The sequence below is a fragment of the Bubalus kerabau genome, chromosome 3, assembly GCF_029407905.1.
Source record: "Bubalus kerabau isolate K-KA32 ecotype Philippines breed swamp buffalo chromosome 3, PCC_UOA_SB_1v2, whole genome shotgun sequence".
In the NCBI taxonomy this organism is placed as follows: domain Eukaryota; kingdom Metazoa; phylum Chordata; class Mammalia; order Artiodactyla; family Bovidae; genus Bubalus; species Bubalus kerabau.
This window is the reverse complement of record NC_073626.1, coordinates 18910916-18934899: the sequence shown is the minus strand read 5'-3', so window position 1 is coordinate 18934899 and position 23984 is coordinate 18910916. Positions and strand designations below refer to the sequence as shown.

The following is a 23984-nucleotide window of genomic DNA, read 5'->3' as shown; positions in this document are numbered from 1 at the left end:
TTTTATAGATAGTGTCTCTCTTGGGCTGCGATTGCCCCCTTATGGCTCTGGCTGCCTGTCACCAGAGGGGGAAGGTCTGCAACCGGCTATCTCTGTTCAGTCCTTTGTTCCGTGCGCGGGCCTGGCGGTGTCTTAGGTTAGGGCTGGCTTTTCGCGTGGTAGATATCCCACAGTCTGGTTTGCTAGCCCAAATTATTTCGCTCAGATAGCGCTCAGGACATTCGGGCCAATTCTTACTCTAAGGGACACAGCCCGCTCCCTGCTTCCCTGCCCAGCCCCCGCTTGCTAATGCCGTGTGCAGGCGTCTGCGCTGCTTCTCCGCTGGGGGAGTTACCGTAGGGTTCACAATCTGCGATTTTTAATTGTTTGTTTATTTTTTTTCTCCTTTTATGTTGCCCTCTGTGCTTCCAAAGCTCGGCACAGATTCGGCAGTGAGAAGGTTTCCTGGTGTTTGGAAACTTCTCTCTTTTTAAGAGTCCCTTCCCGGGACGGAACTCCATCCCTCCCTCTTTTGTCTCTTTTTTTGTCTTTTATATTTTTTCCTACCTCCTTTTGAAGAGTTGGGTTGCTTTTCTGGGTGCCTGATGTCCTCTGCTGGCATTCAGAAGTTGTTTTGTGGAATTTACTCGACGTTTAAATGCTCTTTTGGTGAATTTGTGGGGGAGAAAGTGTTCTCCCCGTCCTTCTCCTCCGCCATCTTGGCTCCTCCCTCCCTTCTTTCTTTACATTCTAGTTTTATAATAATTTCTTTTTTCCAAATCAGTGTTCTATCTGCACATTATTTTTACTCTGGAAGTATTATTTTAGCTGAGCCATATAGGATAGTCACATTTTCTTTCTTGTGTAATATTTTTTTCCTCCTCCCTATTTTAGTAATTGCCTATGTTTTTAAAAAAAATTTTGTTCTTAGTTTTCTAAGTTTTCATTTGATTAGTTTTGTCATCTGTGTAGCTATTTCCAAGCCATCTGCAAACTACCAGGACGGGTTGCTGCTGCTAAGTCGCTTCAGTTGTGTCCAACTCTGTGCGACCCCATAGACGGAAGCCCACCAGGCTCCCCCGTCCCTGGGATTCTCCAGGCAAGAACACTGGAGTGGGTTGCCATTTCCTTCTCCAATGCATGAAAGTGAAAAGTCAAAGTAAGGTTGCTCAGTCGTGTCCAGCTTGTAGTGACCCCATGGACTGCAGCCTACCAGGCTCCTCCGTCCATGGGATTTTCCACGCAAGAGTACTGAAGTGGAGTGCCATTGCCTTCTCCAGGATGGGTACACAGTGACAATAATAAATAAATCTCAAGTTCGTCTTTTCCTCAAGCCCTTCAGTCATCTGCCTCCGTCATCAGGCTGGTTAGTTGGTTTTTGGATCTAGTTTTTTGAATTCTCCTGGTATTTTTCTTCCCCATCATTTTGGGAAGTTCTTTTGCTTCTCCAGTGGGTGGATTCCCTATTAGGTTCTGCATCTCCCTCTTTCATGGTCATACCTTCACTGGTTTTGTGGAGCTCACCTCTAGCAGGTGCCTGGGAAAAGCTTCACGGGAGGCACTGTCATTTCTTGAGACCTTGCATGTCTGAAAATGTCTTTTTTTTCTTTACTCAAACTTGATTATAAGCAGGACTAGATATAAAATTCTAGCTTAGACATAGCTTCTCTCAGAATCCTGAGAGTGTTGCTCAACTGTCCTTCCCGTCTAGAATGGTTGGGAAGTCTGATGGCATTCTGTTTCCTGGGCCTCTGTAAATAATCCTTTTTCTATCTCTGGAAGCTTTTAAACTCTTTTCTTTGTTCTAGGTGTTCTGAAAATTTTCAGTTATGTGCTTTGGTGCAGGTCTTTTTATTTATTGGACTGGGTACTTAATGGGCTGTTTTATTCTGAAAACGTTTGTTTTTCAGTTCTGGAAAAAAATATTTCTTAGGTAATGCTCTTCTCTCCATTTCTCTACCTTTCTTCTGAAGCTCCAAGTATTTGGGTATAGGACCTCTTATATATCTTTATGGATTTTTTTTTTGCCATTTTCATAACTTAAAAAAATCAATAAGCTTCAGAATTTGTTTTCCATCTATTGATTTTTTTAAAGCCATGTAGTTTTAATTTTTAAGAACTCTTTCATATTCTGTAACTGTTCCTTTTTGTAGCATCCTATTCTTGTTTTATGTATGTGATATCTTCCCTTCTCTCTCCAAGGATTAATCTATTATTTTAAACTTTCTTTTCCTGAACTATGTTTGTTTCTTTTTTTCCCTCTTATTTCTTTCTACCTTCATGATCTCTGTTTCCATGTTAGAGGTTCTCCTTGGCTGTCTGGTTAGACTTTTTAAAAATTGCAATATGTTTGACATGTATCATTATATAAATTTAAGGTGTATGTTTGGTTAGAGTTTAGAGTGAAGCAACTGAACTCTAGTTTAGTTTAGGGAACTCTGTGTGCATTGGCAGAGCTCATTAAGCTAATGAAGTTTCACTCTAGTGGTTGATTTTGCTATATTTCATTGGCATACCTCCAGCTTTCAATATCTGTGTTATTCCTTTGGGTTGGTCTGTTTCTGTTAAGTAGAATCTTTCAATCTCTTGTCATGACGGTGTAAGCTTGGCTGTGAGCATTTTGGAATATGACTGTGGGAAGGAGGCATGGATACCTTAAATAAAAGACTGTTTAAGTAGAGAGGTTTATTCTTCTGGGTTTCAGTTTGGTGTCTTTGTTCTCACTATGCTTGAGTCCAGCCTCTCTATGGTTCAACATCTTTAAAGAATAAGCCTCCTTTATTTCTCCAAGGGCAGAAAGGGTATCTTGGAAGCCTACCTCCTTTCAAAGACTCTAAGCCAATCCACCTGTTTCTAGTTACGCTTTATGCCCCTTCTTTCAGAGATGGATGGTGCCTCCAATCCCTTCTATAGTTTTTTCCAACATGCAAAGCTTGCTTCTTGGCTCTCCCTCCCTTCCTACAGACTCAAATTTTAGCTTCCTCAGTTCTGCTGTTATTGGCCCCATATCCACTGGCTTAGACAGTTTCCCAGGTTTGGGGGCTGGGAAACTGTGTCCCTAGAGGTTTGTCCCTTTAAAAATTTCCCTTACCTAGATTTTAGATGGGAATCAGAAGACAGCTAAGAAAAAAACCCCACACATTTGTTCAATCTGCTGTGTTTAACCAGAAATCACTTTCACACTAATTCATCACTGTGAAAATAAACTGTCTGCATACTCTCTGCACCTTGGATGACAGACTGGCAGCCTGTGACCAAGCTCCTATGAGAATCTTTTTGGCTGGCACAAGGCTTGCAATATAGAATCTCCTTAGTGGGCCTTGTATGCTCTGTCTCTCTCTCTCTCTTTAAAAATTCTTTATTTATTTTTGGCTGTGCTGGATCTTTGTTTCTGCACAGCTTTTTCTCTAGTTGTGTCAAGTCGGTGCCTACTCTCTAGCTGTAATACATGGGCTTCTCATTGTGGTGATTTCTCTTGTGGATCACGGGCTCTAGGGCATGTGGGCTCCAGTAGTTGTGATTTGTGGGCCCAGTCATTGTGGTTCCCAGGCTCTAGAGCACAGGCTCAATGTTTGTGGTGCACGGGCTTAGTTACTCTGTGGCATGTAAGATCTTCCCGGCCCAAGAATCGAACCCATATCTCCTACATTGGCGGGCAGATTCTTTACCCCTGAGCCACCAGGGAAGCCCTGGGTACTCTTCTGTTTACCACAGGTCTCAGCACTCCCTATTACCTCACACCTGTCCTGAATTACACATTTATGTTATTTGCCCAACTCCTGGGGGCATTTGAGTTTGTGATGCATGATCCACACACACAGAACACAATGGCATTTTAAAGACTCTGCAGCCTAGAAGCTATCACCAGAAATAGGAGGTTTGAAGTGCAACTATGCCCACTGACATAATTTTGTCCCTTTTAGAGAATGAGAGGTCACTTACAACTTCTCTTATGAATGATAAGGTCAATGGAGAGCTTGTTTCTGTTACTTGTTCACATGCCATAAAACATACAGAAAGATGAAGAAGGCTGTTGCTTCTGACCAGACCCCTAAATCTATTTCAGTGAAATGGATTTATTACATCAGTGAAATGTGTTTATTCATTCCTTAAGAGGTTATGGAAAAACCTAAATGAACTTTTTGGTCGGTCAGCTCAGTTGCTCAGTCGTGTCTGACTCTTTGCGACCCCATTGACTGCCGCATGCCAGGCCTCCCTGTCCATCACCAACTCCTGGAGCTTGCTCCAGCTCATGCCCATTGAGTTGGTGATGCCATCCAACCATCTCATCCTCTGTCGTCCCTGTCTCCTCCTGCTTTTAATCTTTCCCAGCATCAGGGTCTTTTTCAAGGAGTCAGTTCTTCGCAAGGGGTGGCCAAAATACTGGAGTTTCAGTTTCAGCATCAGTCCTTCCAATGAATATTCAGGACTGATATATTAAAATAAGGGCTTCCCAGGTGGCTCACTGGCAAAGAATCTGCCTGCCAATGCAGGAGACGAAAGAGATGAGGGTTCAATCCCTGGGTCGGGAAGATCCCCTGGAGGAGGAAATGGCAACCCCCTCCAGTATTCTTGGAGAAGTCCAAGGACAAAGGAACCTGACAGGTATAGTCCACACGGTCACAAAGAGTCAGACACGACTGAGCACGCTCACATGAACTACAGTATTAAAACAATAATTATAAAATGTTGAGAACCAGAAGGGAAGCGGGTCTTGACTTCTTTTTTGCCATGGAAGAAACAAAGCCCCATACTGTAGTGGGAAAAGCCACTTCCCCACACAGATACAGCCTGCTGGGGGCATAAGTGGGGGGCCTACACTATTTGGCGTTCTGTCTGGACACCTCAAGGAACAGAAGCTGGGAGATAAGGGGCCTCTATTTCATTCCAATCCCAAAGAAAGGCAATGCCAAAGAAAGCTCAAACTACCGCACAATTGCACTCATCTCACATTCTAGTAAAGTAATGCTCAAAATTTTCCAAGCCAGGCTTCAACAGTATGTGAACTGTGAACTTTCAGATGTTCAAGCCGGATTTAGAAAAGGCAGAAGAACCAGAGATCAAATTGCCAACATCCATTGGATCATCCAAAAAGCAAGAGAGTTCCAGAAAAACATCTACTTCTGCTTTATTGACTATGCCAAAGCCTTTGACTGTGTGGATCACAACAAATTGTGGAAAATTCTTCAAGAGATGGGAATACCAGACCACCTGACCTGCCTCCTGAGAAATCTGTATGCAGGTCAAGAAGCAACAGTTAGAACTGGACATGGAACAACAGACTGGTTCCAAATCGGGAAAGGAGTACGTCAAGGCTATATATTGTCACCTTGCTTATTTAACTTATATGCAGAGTACATCATGAGAAATGCTCTACTAATTATAGCACAAGCTGGAATCAAGATTTCTGGGAGAAATATCAATAACCTCAGATATGCAGATGACGCCACACTTATGGCAGAAAGTGAAGAAGAACTAAAGAGCTTCTTGGTGAAAGTGAAAGAGGGGAGTTAAAAAGTTGGCTTAAAGCTCAACGTTTAGAAAACTAAGATCATGGCATCTGGTCCCATCACTTCATGGCAAATAGATGGGAAAGCAGTGGAAACAGTGACACACTTTATTTTTTTGTGCTCCAAATCACTACAGATGTTGATTACAGCCATGAAATTAAAAGACACTTACTCCTTGGAAGGAAAGTTATGACCAACCTAGATAGCATATTCAAAAGCAGAGATATTACTTTGCCAACAAAGGTCCGTCTCGTCAAGGCTATGGTTTTTCCAATAATCATGTATGAATGTGAGAGTTGGACTAGAAAGCTGATTGCTGAAGAATTGATGCTTTTGAACTGTGGTATTGGAGAAGGCTCTTGAGAGTCCCTTGGACAGCAGGGAGATCCAACCAGTCCATCCTAAAGGAAATCAGTCCTGAATATTCATTGGAAGGACTGATGTTGAAGCTGAAACTACGATACTTTGGCCACCTGATGTGAAGAGCTGACTCATTGGAAAAGACCCTGATGCTGGGAAAGACTGAAGGCAGGAGGAGAAGGGGACAACAGATGCCCTATGAGATGGTTGGATGGCATCACTGATTCCATGGACAGGAGTTTGAGTCAACTCCGGGAGTCGGTGTTAGACAGGGAGGCCTGGTGTGCTGCAATCCATGGGGTCGCAAAAAGTTGGACACAACTGAGCGACTGAACTGAACTGAACTGAAGTATCTCACAAATGGAAACAGGTTCCATCTGAGTGGAGGGCTGCTTGGCCTCCGCTGCCTTCCCTGAAATGAAAGGAATTGTATGCAAATGGCCTTTTCAGCTTCAAGTCAACCTCCTTTTAGTGAATTGTATTCCTATTTGGTACTGCAGGCATCTCACACTGCAGGAAGAGTTAAGAAGAGGATGCTCTGGCTTCTAAACTTCCCTGTGCATCTGCACCGAGGCTTTTTGTGACATCCCCTTGGTTGATCTGTTTAATTGATAGGAATGGGGTTAAAATGGTGTTAAAACATTAACATGTAGCCTTCAGGAATTTCTGATGTAAGTGAAAGAAGATAACATTTACTTGCCAAGTGAGAAAACTTAATGGGATAGGTTTTTTTTTTTTTTTTTTTTTCAAAAATAGCTATCTAAACATAAATTCTCAAAGTATTATATCTTATCCTACTAGTGTCTGGGCCCTTGTGGAATTCAACGGGTCTAGGCTAGTCAGCTGTCAGCAGGTGGCCAGGCCAAACGTTCCCTCTCCGTGTCCTGACAATGTCATGTCTATGAATAGAGCCACTTTTTTTTTTTGGTAGGTCATTGTACTTCAAACCACATCCAAACCATTTTCCCCTACCTTGTGAAAGTAAGCCTCTGAAAACTGAAAACAGGACGCAGTACTTTGCTGTCATGAAAAATTGAAACTGATTATTTCCAAACACCTCATTCAGCTTGGGTAGGAGATGATTTTAGTCTCCATGGGAACAGAAATAAAACAAGTGCAGTAACTTCTTTACTTTCAACATCTCTGCCTGAATTCTGCCATCAAATCCACAGAAACACCTATAACAAATCCTACTCCTAAATTTCAAAGGTAGCAAATGTTACACCGAGAAAGGAACATCTAAGGTGGTATTTTTATTGGGGGGGGGGGCGCAGTAGTGTTCTGAGCTCCAGTTTCTAGGTCTAGGATGTTTCAAGGATGGAGCAGGAATGATAGGCAAGAATGGAGAGGATGTTTGGGTGGTTAGGTAGGCTCTCTTGCCTGGAAAGTTCTAGCTTGTGCTATTACCTCAGATAGCAAGGTTTTAAAGTTTCAAATACATTTCTTGGGGAATTCTGATATAAATATAAGAAAAATCAACATTTACTTCTAAAGTGGGTGGGACATCAGCTGTAGGCACAATTTAGATGCTTTTCCCATTTCTAATTTTTGGTGCTGTGGTTACAGTCAAAGGTGTGATGTGAGTTTAAAGTGTAAGTTATCTAAGCAGTCCCATCTGTCTATGAAAATGCCTTCCAAGTAATTGATGCTTCCTATATTTTGTGGCTTATTTCCATATGATTTCCATATTCCATCTTCTTTCCTCTTACCACTCAGGAATCCTAAGTTAACCTTTGTAGCTGAACACATATTATCTAGAAAACCTGAATACTTATGGTTTCCCCTGAGCCTTCCGTGCTTGGATGCAGCCAGCAATCATAAGTACCAGACCTCTTCTGTCTTGCCATACAAATCAACCATTTTCTCAGGATGGGCTCTTACAAAATAAATAATCAGGTATGCATGTAGGCAAATGCAGGCAAAAAGGCACTTGGAATATCAACAGTGGTGTCATGTTAAGGAGAAAATCTAGTATAACTTTTCTAGTAACTATTAAGAGCAATTGTTTATGATAGATAATGTGATTTTAAAAAGGTAAAAAGTCTCAACTACAAAAACTTCTATGTTTAAGGGTACATGTTTTCTGTAACTGTCCACATATGTGTAATATGTCTGTTAATCTAGCTGCGCTCTGGATGTTCTTGAAGTCAGTGAGACTGTGAGACTGAAATATATCTGCATGATTTGTATGATCATTATGTGTATCAGTTTAGTGAGTGCAGGGGGTGAGGTATAATGAATACCTTTTCTTGACTCCAGTGAAATGTAAGAATTGTGCTTTATACAGAATACAGTATTACACAATTACTCATAGGCATGAGCTAATCTTGAAAGGTCAGGATGGAGCAGTTTTCAGTATCTACCTTAAAACTATTCTCTTCAAATTTTAGTCACAAATTGGCTAAAATTCGACATAAACACCAAGGGAGAAGACCTTTAAGCATAGGTAAAAATATCTTCCTAGTTTATTGCCTTGGCAATGATGTGTTTCTTTTTTATAAAGTGACTCTTAAGAAAGAGTGGCAGGGTGATGTAATTAGAATAAATCTTGCAGGGCTGTATTTATGGCTGAACATTATTCTGTCAACAGTGCTGTGCTTAGATGCTCAGTCGTGTCCATGTCTTTGTGGCCCCGTGGACTGTAGCCTGCCAGGCTCCTCTGCTCATGGAATTCTCCAGGCGAGAATACTGGAGTGGGGTGCCCTTTCCTACTCCAGGGGATCTTCCTGACCTAGGGATCGAGTCTGCATCTCTTGCGTTTTCTGCATTGGCAGACAGATTCTTTACCACTAGCACTACCCGGGAAGCCCAACAGTCAGTCCTATTTTCTCCCAATTTTCAATTAAATCGGTATTTTTAACTTAAAAATATGACTTTCATCTAGTGAGGCATTATTACAATTAGAAATTTTAAGCAAAGATATCTTTTGGGGGTGGTGGTATGTTTATGATCTTGCCTGTGTTATACATGGATTAGAGCCTCAGAAAAGTAAGATCATGGCATCCATTCCCATCAGTTCATGGCAAAAGGATGGGGAAACAATGGAAACAGTGAGAGACTTTATTTTTCTTTATTTTTTCAGTTCAGTTTTCATTCCAGTCCCAAAGAAAGGCAATGCCAAAGAATGCTCAAACTACCGCACAATTGCACTCATCTCACATGCTAGTAAAGTAATGCTCAAAATTCTCCAAGCCAGGCTTCAGCAATACGTGAACTGTGAACTTCCTGATGTTCAAGCTGGTTTTAGAAAAGGCAGAAGAACCAGAGATCTAATTGCCAACATCCACTGGATCATGGAAAAAGCAAGAGAGTTCCAGAAAAACATCTATTTCTGCTTTATTGACTATGCCAAAGCCTTTGACTTTGTGGATCACAATAAACTGTGGAAAATTCTTCAAGAGATGGGAATACCAGACCACCTGACCTGCCTCCTGAGAAATCTGTATGCAGGTCAGGAAGCAACAGTTAGAACTGGACATGGAACAACAGACTGGTTCCAAATAGGAAAAGGAATACGTCAAGGCTGTATATTGTCACCCTGCTTCTTTAACTTATATGCAGCGTACATCATCAGAAACGCTGGACTGGAAGAAACAGAAGCTGGAATCAAGATTGCTGGGAGAAATATCAATAACCTCAGATATGCAGATGACACCACCCTTATGGCAGAAAGTGAAGAGGAACTCAAAAGCCTCTTGATGAAAGTGAAAGTGGAGAGTGAAAAAGTTGGCTTCAAGCTCAACATTCAGACAATGAAGATCATGGCATCCGGTCCCACCACTTCATGGGAAATAGATGGGGAAACAGTGGAAACAGTGTCAGACTTTATTTTTTTGGGCTCCAAAATCACTACAGATTGTGACTGCAGCCATGAAATTAAAAGACACTTACTCCTTGGAAGAGAAGCTATGACCAACCTAGACAACATATTAAAAAGCAAAGATACTACTTTACCAACTAGTCAAAGCTATCTAGTCAAGCTATCCATCTAGTCAAAGCTATGGTTTTTCCATTAGTCATTTACAGATGTGAGAGTTGGACTATAAAGAAAGCTGAGCACTGAAGAATTGATGCTTTTGAACTGTGGTGTTGGAGAAGATTCTTGAGAGTCCCTTGGACAGCAGGGAGATCCAACCAGTCCATCCTAAAGGAAATCAGTTCCAAATATTCATTGGAAGGACTGATGCTGAAGCTGAAACTCCAATACTTTGGCCACCTGATGCGAAGAACTGACTCATTGGAAAAGACCCTGATGCTGGGAAAGATTGGAGGCAGGAGGAGAAGGGGACAACAGAGGATGAGATGGTTGGATGGCATCGCCAAATCAGTGGACATTAGTTTGAGTAAGCTCTGGGAGTTGGTGATGGACAGGGAAGCCTGGCGTGCTGCAGTCCATGGGGTCGCAAAGAGTCCAACACGACTGAGTGACTGAACTGAACTGAAGTGCCCTCTAGGGACCAGCAACATCAGCGCACCTGAGCTGTTGGAAATGCCGAGGCTCATAAGTGCTGACTTAGAATCTGCATTTAACAAGATGCCGGGTGATGGAGAACCACTGGCTTAGAAGACATGAGACTGGAAGTAACTGTTTAACATGGTGTTCAGTTTGGGAGGTTGCTCCATACATTATCTTGGGGAAATAGTATAGTCTCGTGATCATAAAAGTGTTCATATCCCTCTGTCTCTATTGGTGGGGTTTTGAACAAGTTTAACTCTTTATGCTTCAGTTTGTTTGTCTGCAAGTTGGGATGAGAATAGCAGTTTCCACAAATGGTGGTGAGGTTAGTGTAAGGCGAGTGTAGAGAAAAAGAGAGCTAGCCGGGCAGTCAGGCAAGAAAAGGGAAATTTATTAGAGGGAAGTGAGAGGGTGACTGGCCCTTCAGGAGAACCAGTGTCCTCCCTTTCTGACGGGGTCTTTCTTATACTCTGCCAATGAAAAATTCTCTGAAGGGATGGTTAATTTTTAGCCTGTTGTTGAGTCCTGTGGTCACATAGCCAGAGGTCTAGAATCTGGTGGTCTTGTAGCTTTGAGAAGGTAGGCGCCAGTGAGAAAACAGAATGTCGTTTGGGCAGTCTTAAGCATCACTTGAGATCACTAAAATGATCACTTGATCGTTTTATTCTTTGTTTGTGAGGTCAACATAATAAGCCGTCTCAACAATGAGATCCCATGTGGGCCCTATCAGTGAGTTTAAGTATGATCATGCATATGAAGTACATGGAACATAAGATCAGGTACTGGATGGAGTTCCCAATAGACATGAGTCTTGTCACCATTGTCTGTCCCTTCAGGCACACACTATGCTGGCTTTTATCTGTAGGAGGCACATTTGGGTTTAGTTTAAGACAACGAATTGCAGTCCTGTGGGAAATGGGGTGATGAACACAAAGATGAATAAAAAAGAACCCTTGCTTCTAGAAACTTCCAGAAGGCCTCCCTAAAGCTAAAGGTTGATATTTCCCCATTATTCCACAGTTATTCCAAGCATTGTCTGAGGCATCTACTCGACTGCAATTCATGTTCACTGTTTTCATATCACACAAAGCAGAGGATAAGAGTACACTGAGATTAGAGTTTGAATGATGTTCTGAGGGTGCAGATAAGGAGTGACAACTGGCCTGAGGGGACAAGGATGGCTTTGAGAGAAGGTGGGTCTATCAGAGGGAAGGTAGATCCTTCCAGGCAAAGGTAGAAGGAACAGGATGAATGGCTACTGCCAACTTGTCATTACAACTGAAAAGCTGTCCATTGCTGAAGTGCACATACTAATCTATGGAAATCATCCTTTTTTGGTATCTCTTGGTGACACATTTGTATTACTTTTAAGAGTGAAATGAGTTCAGAAACAAAGAAAGCTATTGAATGGTAAATTTGTCGTGAAAAGCGCCTGACAGCACACTCAGAAGCAAAGATAAAAGGAAGTAACTAAAAGCAAGGGTGATTAGTTTATGAAAATCACACCTAGCCGTCTCAATGGACTGGAAGTTGAACATCAGCCTGCATTTTACCTGTATTAACCAAAAAGAGCAAGATGACTGCTGTGTCTTGCTGTATTTTATTTGTTTTCACTGTGAACGTGATTTAGAAAGGATACTGCTCTAAGTGGCTCACTAGAATACAATTTCATTAGTGCAAATCCTATACTGTACTATTTCACAGACAACCTCTCAACTCCTTCCATTCAGTACAAGAGAAATGGATTGGTAACAGTAATAAACATACATATATATATGCATATATATGTAGCTTTTCCAGTTTATAATGGTCTTTCATGTGCATGATCTCATTTGGTCCTTACTCAATTCTGTGAGATCATTATTTCCACCAGCCCACAGCGGTCTCATCTTGCATAGTATATATTTTACACTGCCAGTTGATATCACCATTGTAGAAGACATCAGTAGGCAGAAATTTTGTCTATGAACCACTGCCCACCCCCGCACCTCACCCCCACCCCCCGCCTCGTGATCTTCTTCAAGTCTGAACACAGTCCCTTGGGATCATGTGAGAACTGGCTCTTGCAGGAAGGAGAGGTGACATCATGTATGAGAGCTCTGCTTCCCTTCACTGTAAAAGGGACAGTGTGATTTGACCTGGGAAAAAGGGCTCTTCCCTGCCTGTCTCTCTTCCTCCTTCTTCACTTTCTCAAATTGAACTTGTGATTTCTTACTCGCACCTTTTCCATTTCTTTCTCCCCAAACCCTCCAACCCCGCCCTTTTGGTGCTGTGTCTATTCTGCTTTGTTGAAACTGTTAACCTCATCTGGATCTTGTAAGGTTCTTTGGGTGAGTGGCGGTGTGGGACGTGGGCTCCGTGCACAGGTCACCCCCGCTCAGTCGCTGACACAGGGGTCCGGTGGATGTGACTCCCTGTTTAGCTGGCAATCAGCCAGGTTCAGCTTAACAAGCAGAGGCTCAGAACTTGGGGATTTTGAAGAAATTAAATAGTTGCTAAGTTTTTTTTTTTTTTTTTTGATGAGGTGGAATGAGATCACACTTACAATATAATGTGGCTGTCTATTAATGGACGCCCACTCTCTTATAGAAGCAGTGGTTTTTAAATTTTTTACTTCTTTGCAAGCCCTTACTTACTATGGTATAGATTTTATCCTTGTGTGTGTGTGTATAGGTATAAAACTCGGTGTTCCTTCTGGGGATGATTTGATTGATGTATACACTGTAAACATCTTTAATAATTTAATGCTTGCTTCAAAGGAGATTACACCAAAAAGCGCATTGCTTTTCATTTATTCATTACAGATCTGTCATAGAAGCATTTTTTCTTTCTTTTCTTTTTTTTTTTTGCCCTGAATTGTAGTGTTGTAGTAAATTTCGTACTACACTCAGGATATTTTAAAAGATTATAAGCCTTTTAACTAATGTTATCGTCCTATTTAAATTGATCAAATTGGTATTTCGGCCCCATAACCTTGCATTTCTGAAAGTTGAGCTAACCAGATATGGCTTCTTTTGATGACTACTAAAATAGCTGTGCTGGGGAAAGTCTAATAGAAATAATGGGGTGAAAACATAACACTGCTTGTTAGTAGTGGTGACAATCACAGCAAAGAGAACAGAGCCTGGATTCAGGGCTGGGTATCTCTGTCCGTAAAAGGAGATTAGCGTATGTCGCAGCCCAGCTCTTTTCATTAAAGGGGAAAAAATGAATATACATTTGGGAGTAAAGAAAGGAGTAGGATGAGAAACTCAAAACCAGAAACCAACACTCTATCATTTGGCAACCTTTAGGTATAAATCCAGATGTCAGTAAAGGAAAACAGACTTTTCCCCACTGAGACAGCAGTAGTTACCTTAGCAGACTTCAGCAAGCTCTTGTAATACATTCTCAGAAGCAAGGGACCTATCTAGATTCCTGAATGATTACACTAAAATTTGAGTTTTCTGTTGTTATTATTAAAGATTTTGTATTAAAAAAAATGCTAACTTCTCTTTAAAACCAAAACCCAAAGTTGTTTTTAATAAGGCGAGTTTTGTTGTTGTTGCTTAGTGGTGAAGTCGTGTCCTACTCTTTATGATCCCATGGACTATAGCCCGCCAGACTCCTCTGTTTGTGGGATTTCCCAGGCAAGAATACTGGAATGGGTTGCCATTTCTTTCTCCAGGAGATCTTCCCGACTCAGGGTTCGAACCCCGGCCTCCTGCATTGCAGGCTGATTCTTTACCATCTGAGCCACCAGGGAAACCCTAAAGCAAGTTTAGGCATAGTAAAGGTTACATTTTCCAGGAGACTAATAGACAATTATCCAATTCTCAGAGATAATTTGCAAAGAAATCGTTTTATTCTTACTAGCTATTAGTGCTGTGATATTTCTGGATTTTGTCCTGTCCTGCTTCACATACTCTGCCTAATAATCTTCATAATGTTCCTTCCCTCGATCGACTGGTCTTTAATAGAAATTCAGAAATGTTTTGTTCTCAGGTTAGTAATTCCTTAAACAGTAAAAGTATTATTGTCAGCTGCCTGTGTCATATTTTCTGGCCATTGAAAGTACCCTTGAGGGTGCTTACAGCAGCAACTGGGTAAATTATCAACTGCTTGTGTTATTGCTGTGAGGAAGAATACAGGACTTTGGGACAAGATTGCCTTGTTGCACCTTAGCCCTGTGTATTCACCTGCTTTGAGATGCTGGCAGCATTGAGTGATTTCTCATTTTCCTAATTCATATAATGGGCATCAGAAGCCTATTTCGTAGGGTTTCTGTGAGGGTTTTAGGAAATGATGAATGTATGAGGACTGAGAGTGACATTTGACTCTTACGGGTGATGGGTGGTTAGTGTGTTTGCTGCCTGTCTTTTGTTCTCCACCTGTAAATGCAGTCATGCCGTCCTGTAGAAATCTCTGTGCACAGATGTTCACTCTGTGAACAGCTCTGGCCTCAGGCCACCTCACCCCACCTTGAGTTACTGCTCTCTCTGCCTGCCCTGTGATCACGTGATGTGTTAACTGCCCTGCTCTGCATTCTTTGATGTCTTTTCCTGTTCAAAATAATGTGTTGAATTTTATCCGGAATTTTTAGTCTACTCTGCTCCATTTCCTCCCTTCTTTACTTCCAAAACTGAGCACATTATGGTAACTTATAAGAAGACTACTTATAGCCCCATAAGAAGAATTTGGGGCTTCCCTGGTGACTCAGATGGTAAAGAATCCACCTGCAATGTGGGAGACCTGGGTTCCATCTCTGGGTTGGGAAGATCCCCTGGAGAAGGGAATGGCTACCACTCCAGTATTCTAGCCTGGAGAATTTATTCTATGGACAGAGGAGCCTGACATGCTACAGTCCATGGGGTCGCAATGAGTCAGACACAACTGAGTGGCTTTCACTTCACTTCACAAGAAGAATTTGGGCCATTAGAGGAGAATGGACTTCCAGAGTTAGAAGGGAGGTCAGAGTTATTGCATCTCAAACCTTCATTTTCCAGATTCCAGATGATTAAGGGACCTGTTCAATGTCAGATAGCTGGAAAGAGGCAGGTATGGGGTCATAACATAAAATAAATTCTATGTTCTTTCTACCTGATCCTTAAAAAAAAAAAACTATTATTTTATTTATGGCAATGAAGGAATATGGTAGGTGCAGGAAAGAAAGAGAACAACAAATGAGAAAATATTTTATTTTATTATTATTATTTTTTAGGATCATGCAGTGCCAAGTGCTCTGCTAGGTACTATATATAACTTATTTACTCCCCATGGAAGTTTTATTACATTCTTGTTTTACACGTGGGGAATCTGAAATTCAAAGAAATTGGGTAATAGACAGTGCCTGGCCAAGACTTGAACCTGGGTCTTTCTGTCTCCAAAATCTTGCCTCTGGAATTTTGCCTCTTGTTCTCTTTTAAAACAGACTTACAGGTATCCAAAGAACAGTAAAAGCTCCTTTGGAGTTTATAAAGTACTTAAGCATTTTCATAGAAAGAACCTATTGTTTCTTGGCTTTGGATCTTCACGACAATCAATTTTTGTATTTGCAAATATACAGTCAGCTTTCTTAGACATTATGTGGAAAGCTGTCCGCATTTTTTGTAAGAAAACCTGGATTCACATCCTTGGCATCGTCGTCCCCTTTTTTCACACTTAGAAATTTAAATACATACCAAACACTAGTGGTGGGGATGATAATCTCTCCCCAAAGAATTTTTTTAAAATCTCCTCCTCTGGGCCAGACATTCCACTAAACATTGGCCAAGGATCTTATTAATTTTCTCTTTCCCATGGGGAGTAAGAACATTAATTTTGGAGTCACATGCTTTGTTCTCATTCTGGCTCTTCCACTTATAAGCAGTGGAATCTTGGCCTAGATACTTGATCTCCCTGTACCGTAGTTTTCTCACCTGTAAAATGGGAATACTACCAACCTTATAGGATCATTGTGAGAATTCAATGAGAAAATATTTGCAAAGAGTGGTATCTATAGCTATGCAGTAGAGGTTACACAGGACATACTGTGTATGTGCAAACTTACGGAAGTTTTATTTGACAGTCATACTATAATTATTATATGATTATAATGTGCCATGGAAAAATCTCTGGTCTGCTTCCTATCTTTATTCATTATTTCTTTTGATCCATCAGAGGCCAGCAGAAATAGTAGATGAGGAAGAAGATAGAGAGAAGGAAAACAAGGAGGTGGAACAGAAGGACAACTTCTCAGGAATGAATGGTGAAGTTAAAGAGGAAGAAGGAGACCAGGAGGAGCCCGAAGCTGCAGAGCAAGCAGAGGAGATCCCGGATCACAGGGAGGAGCAGGCAGGTTCTGCTGCTCGTGTGAACGGAGGGACCGATGAAGAAAATGGCGAGGAACTGGTGCAGGTTAATAATGAGCTTCAAGAAGTGGTGGAGGAGGAAATAAAGTCTCAAGGAGCTGGCAGTGGACATGAAGAGGTATTTCTATAGGATTATTTATAAGGATTAACTATTTATAAGGGTTAAAGACAATATTGAGTCATTTTTTTCCCTTGTAAATTTTATTGCCTCTGTAACTAAAGAGCTAAATATCTTTATTTTCATCTATTTTTCCCTCAGGCTGACTTGGACCCTCAAAGACCACCAAAACCAGAAGTAAAAATCACTAGTCCACAAGAAAATGATGACAACGAACAAAACAAGGATAATTCGTCATAGCATGGATAATTTTTTAAAAGAGAGTATATTGAGTATAAGAAAAATGAAGGATTAAATACTTGAAGAAGTATATAGCTATTGCTAAACATTAATGTGACAATGTGGTTGAATACTACCTACTGAAATTTAAAATTAGAGGCCTGACTAATGGGAAAGACTAGATAACTTTGAATAGCTACTAAAGGAGAGTGACTTCTTTTTATGAGCTGTGTTTTTAAAAGTCATGTAGAAAAATTAAGCGTAATAGAGGGGATTTTGCACGGGAAGACAGTTAGCCACTTGTCTTTGTAAAGATGAAAAAACACAGGACCACACCTGTTCTTGAGAAGAGAGATTATTGGATGGCAGCCGATGCTAAAGCACTTATCTAAGAGGGCATAGAATTTAAAAAAATGATAATAGGAAAGCATGTACTATTTTTTTTAAAGCAATAAACTCTTGAATAAACTCATTGCAACTTAGTTTCAGAGATAATTTGAAGATGGCAATAGACTGAAATGTTTCTGTGTCCTGTTGACATTCCTTTCTTTCTTCCTCCTTAGCCAAAATCCACCTTAAAAGAACTAAAAGGATAATGCAAGGTATTCATTTTGGAAGGAGGAAGTATTCACTCAATGTATTCCTCGACAATATTGTCATGCCCCTCCCTTAAGTACTGCAGATTTTAATCCTCCGGCTTTAATGACACACACTCAGGAAGGAATTACAGAAAGGAACACCTAATTATATCACTGAGCCTGTCTGGGTGGTTTACAGATTCTGGTATCCTATGGATTTTAGCTGATCCAGTCTACCATTACCAATAATACTCCTCTCTTCATATTATTATATTTAGAAAACTCAATATTGGGTATTCCAAAGATTGAATTTTCTCCAAACAGTTTTTTTTTTTTTTTAACAAAAAGAGCAAGGTTGTGTAGTAGGAAAAAAACCTAGGCTATAAGATTTTGTCACACCTCAGTTTCTCTTGCTTTTTATGTTATTTTTTATTAGAACTACCCTGTCATATTTTTTCCCTTAGGGGCATCAGCAAATACTTCTTTTCATGGTCACTTATATTTAGACTTTTAAGGAGATTCTTTTCTCTATAATTTGAAGCTATAGGATAGAAATTGTTGAAAAAAGTTTAAAACGTGTCATAATGAAACCAGTTCCTGATTACAGTTCTAGGGTTAATTAAATTAAACCAGATTGCCTCATCAGGTATATGTGGGGAAAAAAGGTCACGTTAGTTTTGAATTTTTAAGCGATGATGTAGTTCTTCCTTAAATATAGAAATAATATGTTTTCTCATATTAAAGAATATTTTTTGTTAGTTATGTATAAATTTGCAATTTTAACTTCTTATGCTTTCGTCAAATTCATTATTAATGATGATTTTGAAAGATTTACCCCCCCCTCCAGGTTTCATAACCAATCACTTGGAATTAAAGTAAAGTTATATAAAGCGCTCAATAATATTATAGAAAACTGATATATTTTTCTTAAAAGCTATTTTAATATTTTCCATAAATAGGAAGTATATGCAGTGACTATAATAGTATTGGAAAGAGATACTGATATACAGGTATATTAATTTAGGAGCATGAATTATAAATGGGGTACTATATTTCTAATATAAACTCTAGATTGTTCTTTCTACTAGTAGGTTTACTTTTTCAAGTGAGACAGTATAAAGCTTTGCAGGTGATAGGCAATCATCTTAATAACCTTTGTTGCTAGGGCAATAGGCTACTTTGTTTTTTAATGTTAAATTCCTACACTATTACTGGGTCTGGAGTTAATGATTTCAAATAGTTTATAAAAATAAAAGATTGCATATAAGAAATTATAACTAATTATCAAGGTGATTCTTCTTTCTTTAATGAGGATTTTATCTGTCTCTTCCTTCTTCAATAAAGGTATTGTCTCTCATTTTTTCCTGTTCTTTGCTTCATCATACTTAACATTTTGGAGAAGGGAATGGCAATCCACTCCAGTATTCTTGCCTGGAGAATCCCATGGATAGAGGAGCCTGCCAGGCTACAGTCCATGGGGTTGCAAAGTAAGACATGACTGAACGACTAATATACACACACACACACACACAAACACACCTAACATTTAGGTTTGGAGGAACTTTTTAAGAGTCATCTTAGTGAAGCACAATGTCACTTTAAATGAAACACAACTTTTGGTATTTAAATATACTTAAGAAAGTGATAGGCTACAATAACTGTGGCAGAAAGTTTTAACATTGGGATGTAATACTTGTATGTGCATATTTCACCACCTATCTATAAGATATAATTGTGACCTAACTTGAGGAATGAACAATCACTAATGACTTTAAAACACTTTGCAAGCATATGTTACTAAGAAAAAAAAAAAAGAAAAAAAATGTCTTACCAAAGAAGAAATCATTAACAGATGATTTCTGTAAACGGTCATTTTGGAGATGACTTTAACACAAATGATGCAAATTAGTTCACCTCCCAAACGATAGTTTTCTTTTGGGAATGGTGGCCTCCGTGGAAGATTAGCTCCACAAATTGAGACTCACTGACTGGTTTGGAGACCATTTATGTGAGTGAGCAGAAAAGATCTTGGTTAGGCTTCAGGTATTGTTTTATAAAGAGTTCTATGAAAAACCGACGGCGCTTTTATGTGGTGACCAGTCATAGAATGTTTTGATCTGTTACTTCTTGTGATAGTTTTCAGTTTTAATTTTATTTTTCATCGTTTTAATCAAATGCCTTTCTTAAATTTAATTGCATTTAACACACTTGTCAATAATGGGTTTGTTAGTTGAAATGGAACACTGGGAGTTACACAGTAAGAGTAAGGAAGATTTTTCAGTTCAGTTCAGTTGCAGTCATGTCCGACTCTTTGCCACCCCATGGACTGCAGCACGCCAGGCTTCCCTGTCCACCACCAACTTACTCGAACTCATGTCCATCCAGTTGAACTAAAGTCATTTTTCATGCAAAGGACAGTTTATCTTGTTTAGCTTCCATTTAAATAGCATTTGAGCATCCATGAATTTCTCATATAAAACAAGATACTCTGGCCATGAGATAACTTTTTACTCATTATATTTCTCTATGATCATAGGATGACTTTTTATTTAAGACATTTTTAGAGGGGCGGTATTAGAAAGCCAGACTCATAGGAAGAGATTAATACCCTCTTGTGCCTTCCGTTTTATTCTGTGTTAATTCTTGTTGTCGTCTATAAGCGTAGACCCATATAAATATAAATATATATATATATGACTTGGAGTCAGTTAGATCTCTCCGTAGGCTCACAACTGTGAAGCCATACTAATATGAACTTATGTTAACTCTTCTAGTTTACAGTTCATAAACCAACATCCCCCAAAATTTCACTGAATACCCTATCTTCTACCCAAAGGATAAAGCAAATTCACCCAGTTAAAATTGTGACCATTGAACAACAGGAAGTCTTCTTTATTTTGTTAACTGACTCTGCTAAAGGATCAGCTCTATCCTTTCATTTTTTGCTCAACAAGGAGCCAAGGCAAAAATTTAGAAAGTAGATTAATTGCTAAGCAGAAAGCTTCACATCTGAAGTGTTGCCAATCTGAACAGAAATAGACCGCATAGATACACATAGACACATAACAGACACTCACACACTTTAAAATGTTGAAAAAGACTTCCTCAGGCACAGCATGATTAATGCAATAAGGCTCTTGAGAGAAGCAATGGATATAAACTGTTAGGAAAGGCTAAGAAATGATTATATCATGGTGCTTTAAAAGTTGGTTCCCAAAGACTACAGGATATTTTAAATTCTTCTCAAAGTAAAAATCTACCAGCATTTTAATGGAAAATTCTAGGGAAGGGTGAGATATGTATCTATATAACCTTATTTTCTCAAATTAACTACAGTACAGTTCTTCAGTCATCAGTCTTAAGTACCAAAAACTTTAGGTGCAGAATATGTCCTGCCAACACAGGATCTGTGAAAAGTCATTACTGCTTGTTAATGTGTGTGTGATTTCCGTGAACATCTAGAGAGGACTCTGGCATCAAGTAGCCAAGTTCACTACAAATAGAATAAAAGTCTGACTTATTAATCTATTAGTTTATCTAATTTTCAAATTTAGTGCAGAAGATTTTTAGGTTCCTTGTATGAGTGATATATCCTGAAATGGAAGAGTTTTTTTTTTGTTTTTTTTTTTTTGTTTTTTTTAAGGTTAGTCTGCTTTTCTGAGGTGACAAGCATGTACAATTCTTCATTATTAAATATCATTTTTGTAAATAGTGTATGATTTTTGCTTTTCAGAAAATATCCTGGTATTTGGATGGGTCTGATTTTGTTCTTACTACATGAAATTTGTATATTTCTTACCATGAAGTCTAAGTGACTTGGATGGAGAACAAATATGTGCCCCCACATGTTGATGAGGAAGAAAAATACTGTTTTTGAAGAGACATAATGTCCTGTAGGATATGGGGAATTAGGAAAGAATTAAAAAAATGTCTTGATAATAATAAAGCATTTATAAAATCAGGAGATGACTAATGCAGGTTCATTGACTTGAGCCAACAATGACTTAGCTTTAATCTATGAATGGGACCAAATGAGTTCTCCGTAGTTTCATCTGCTTAAACCATGTATTTTAATTGAAGGTTTACATTATTGTCATAAATGTAATGGCATATGGGAAGCAGAAATGATAGTAGTCAATATTAGAAGAAGATTGCAGAAAACCTATTTTTTTGCTTCAATATTTTTCCTTTGTCTTAAATCCTTAATATGTCCAAAGATAATGGGTGATTATTGAAGTTTTATGTAAAAATTAAGTTGAGCTCATCATTTTTGTATGATTTATGTTTAGAACTCCTCTTTGTAAGGAGAATTATTTATGTTTTGATCAAATTATGAGCATTTAGGTTTTTATTTCTGTATCAGTGCTCACTCTAAAATATGTTTGCTGTATTTTTTCTCACTCTAAAATATAAGTTTGCTGCATTATTTTTAGCAAATAGATCTGTGTTTTATATAATTAAAATGTGTTTGAATAGTTGTTTGTTTATAATGTGTTGCTAATATTTCATGTATTAATTTTGTATATGATATTTTTCACAAGCATAATAGTAACTTTTCATTTGAACCATGTGGAAATTCAGCGCATTAAGAGATACTTCTGTTTCTATTCGGCATAGGTATTAAACCTCATTATGTAAACAAATTTTTTTATAGCTTCATATACATGTTGTTTAGCTGATAAAAATTTGAGGAATTTTTTTTTTAATTGTTTTTTTCTTTTATGAAATGTTATTAGAGAAACACAGGTTCAGAATGTTTGCTACGATAAATAAACACATCTTTAAAACAGAGAAAGTTACTCACATTTTTGTAGCTAGAGCTATAGGAATAAATTCACAGTTTTACAAAGAGATTGGTTAAAATTCTGCTTCAGTTTTCACTGCCTTCATTCTATTGAGTTAAAATTGTTTTTTTCCTTTTGTGCTTGAAAAACAAAAGCAAGCATGTACGCATTTTGCCTTCTTGATGCGTAATAACAACGTGTGTGATTCAGGTACCATAACTGAGAGCACATTAATGTACCTGTCAGCTGTCAATATGCAGTTGACCTCTCTGTATCTTTGTTATTTCAAGGGCAAACCTGGGCAATGGAGGAGGCATCTAGATTGCCAAAGTCAAATCTCTTTAGACCATATGACTAATTGTCACTAGAAACTTCCCACAACCAACAAGGACTGTAGTCTCTACAAGGGATTGTAAAATGGTTAGCATGCATTGGCTATAAAATTCTTATTTATGAAAATAAATATACAGCTTTCCTGCAGGTTTCTAAGTATTTTTTTTTCCCCTCAGAATGGAACTGTAATCTCTTAGATCGTTGTCCAGGTCTCTCAAATGCCCTCACAAACTCGATCTTTCATTAACGAGACAAATAATTTGGATATGGCCTACACTTCTGTTTCCATTTATTATGGGTTTAGTAATAAGAAAAATGATTTTGAATTGCAAAAAAAAAAATACACTTCAAGTTTAAAATTCAATGAGACACTCCTCTTGGTTTCATTGTATTTGTTCTTTTTGGATTCAGAGAACTCTGGTGACTGTCCTGACCTTCTCCTGACTCTGGTTGCTAATATTCTGACTTCTCTTTCTTCTCCTCAAAATTTCTCTCAGCAATCTGTGGGACACAGTTCCCACCCTGTCCCCAGGCCACTAGCTCACTCAAGGACCAAGGGCCTGGAGACCCCCGGGGAGAAGGCTTTGATCCGACTTACACTGCACTCTCTGCCACGAGGACCACTGTCAGGCTGACCGTTGACAAAGTGGCTCTCTAACTGCACTCTGGGTCTCACCCTAACTGTCCTCCCACCCAGGTTCTCACGGTATCTGGTCCAGCACTAACAGTCACTAATGGCTGTGGGCCAGCCCCACCCCTATTGCACTAATACCATTGATTGAACATGCTATTTTCCCCTCATTAATTTGTAGTGGGATCTACCCCAAGTTCTCACGTGTTTTAGGGATGTTTTTGGACCAAGATTGGAGGACTGTCCTGCTATGGACTAAGTTACATCCCTCCAGATTTGCAGATTGAAGCCTCCAACCCACAATGTGACTGTATTTGGAGAGAGGGCCTTTATAGAGGCAGTTGGGGTTAGATGAGGTCATAAGGGTGGGGTTTTGTCTGTCTGTCCTTATAAGAAGAGGAAGAGGCTCTAGAAGAGCTTACTCTCTTTCTGTGGAGAAGGAAATGGCAACCCACTCCAGTGTTCTTGCCTGGAGAACCCCATGGAGCCTGGCAGGCTACAGTCTATGGGGTCGCAAGAAGTCGGATACGACTGAGCGACTAAGCACACACACACACACACACACACACACTCTCTTTCTGGACACATGCAGAGGAAAGGCTCTGTGAGAACACAGCAGGAAGGTCACCATCTACCAGCCAAGAAGAGAGGCCTCACTAGAGACGAAATCTACCAGCACCTAGACTG

At 39.5% G+C, this 23984-nt stretch overlaps 1 protein-coding gene across 1 annotated transcript in view; it reads left to right on the top strand.

Annotated features, from left to right (window-relative positions):
• DCDC2 (doublecortin domain containing 2) overlaps positions 1 to 19328 on the top strand; it is a 151968-nt gene extending 132640 nt beyond the window's left edge. The window contains exons 9-10 of the mRNA XM_055570775.1: positions 16444 to 16752; positions 16894 to 19328. Coding sequence (XP_055426750.1) covers positions 16444 to 16752; positions 16894 to 16992 — 408 coding nt within the window. The 3' untranslated portion in view covers positions 16993 to 19328. The remainder of the gene's footprint in view (positions 1 to 16443; positions 16753 to 16893) is intronic.
• The last annotated feature ends 4656 nt before the right edge of the window (positions 19329 to 23984 follow it).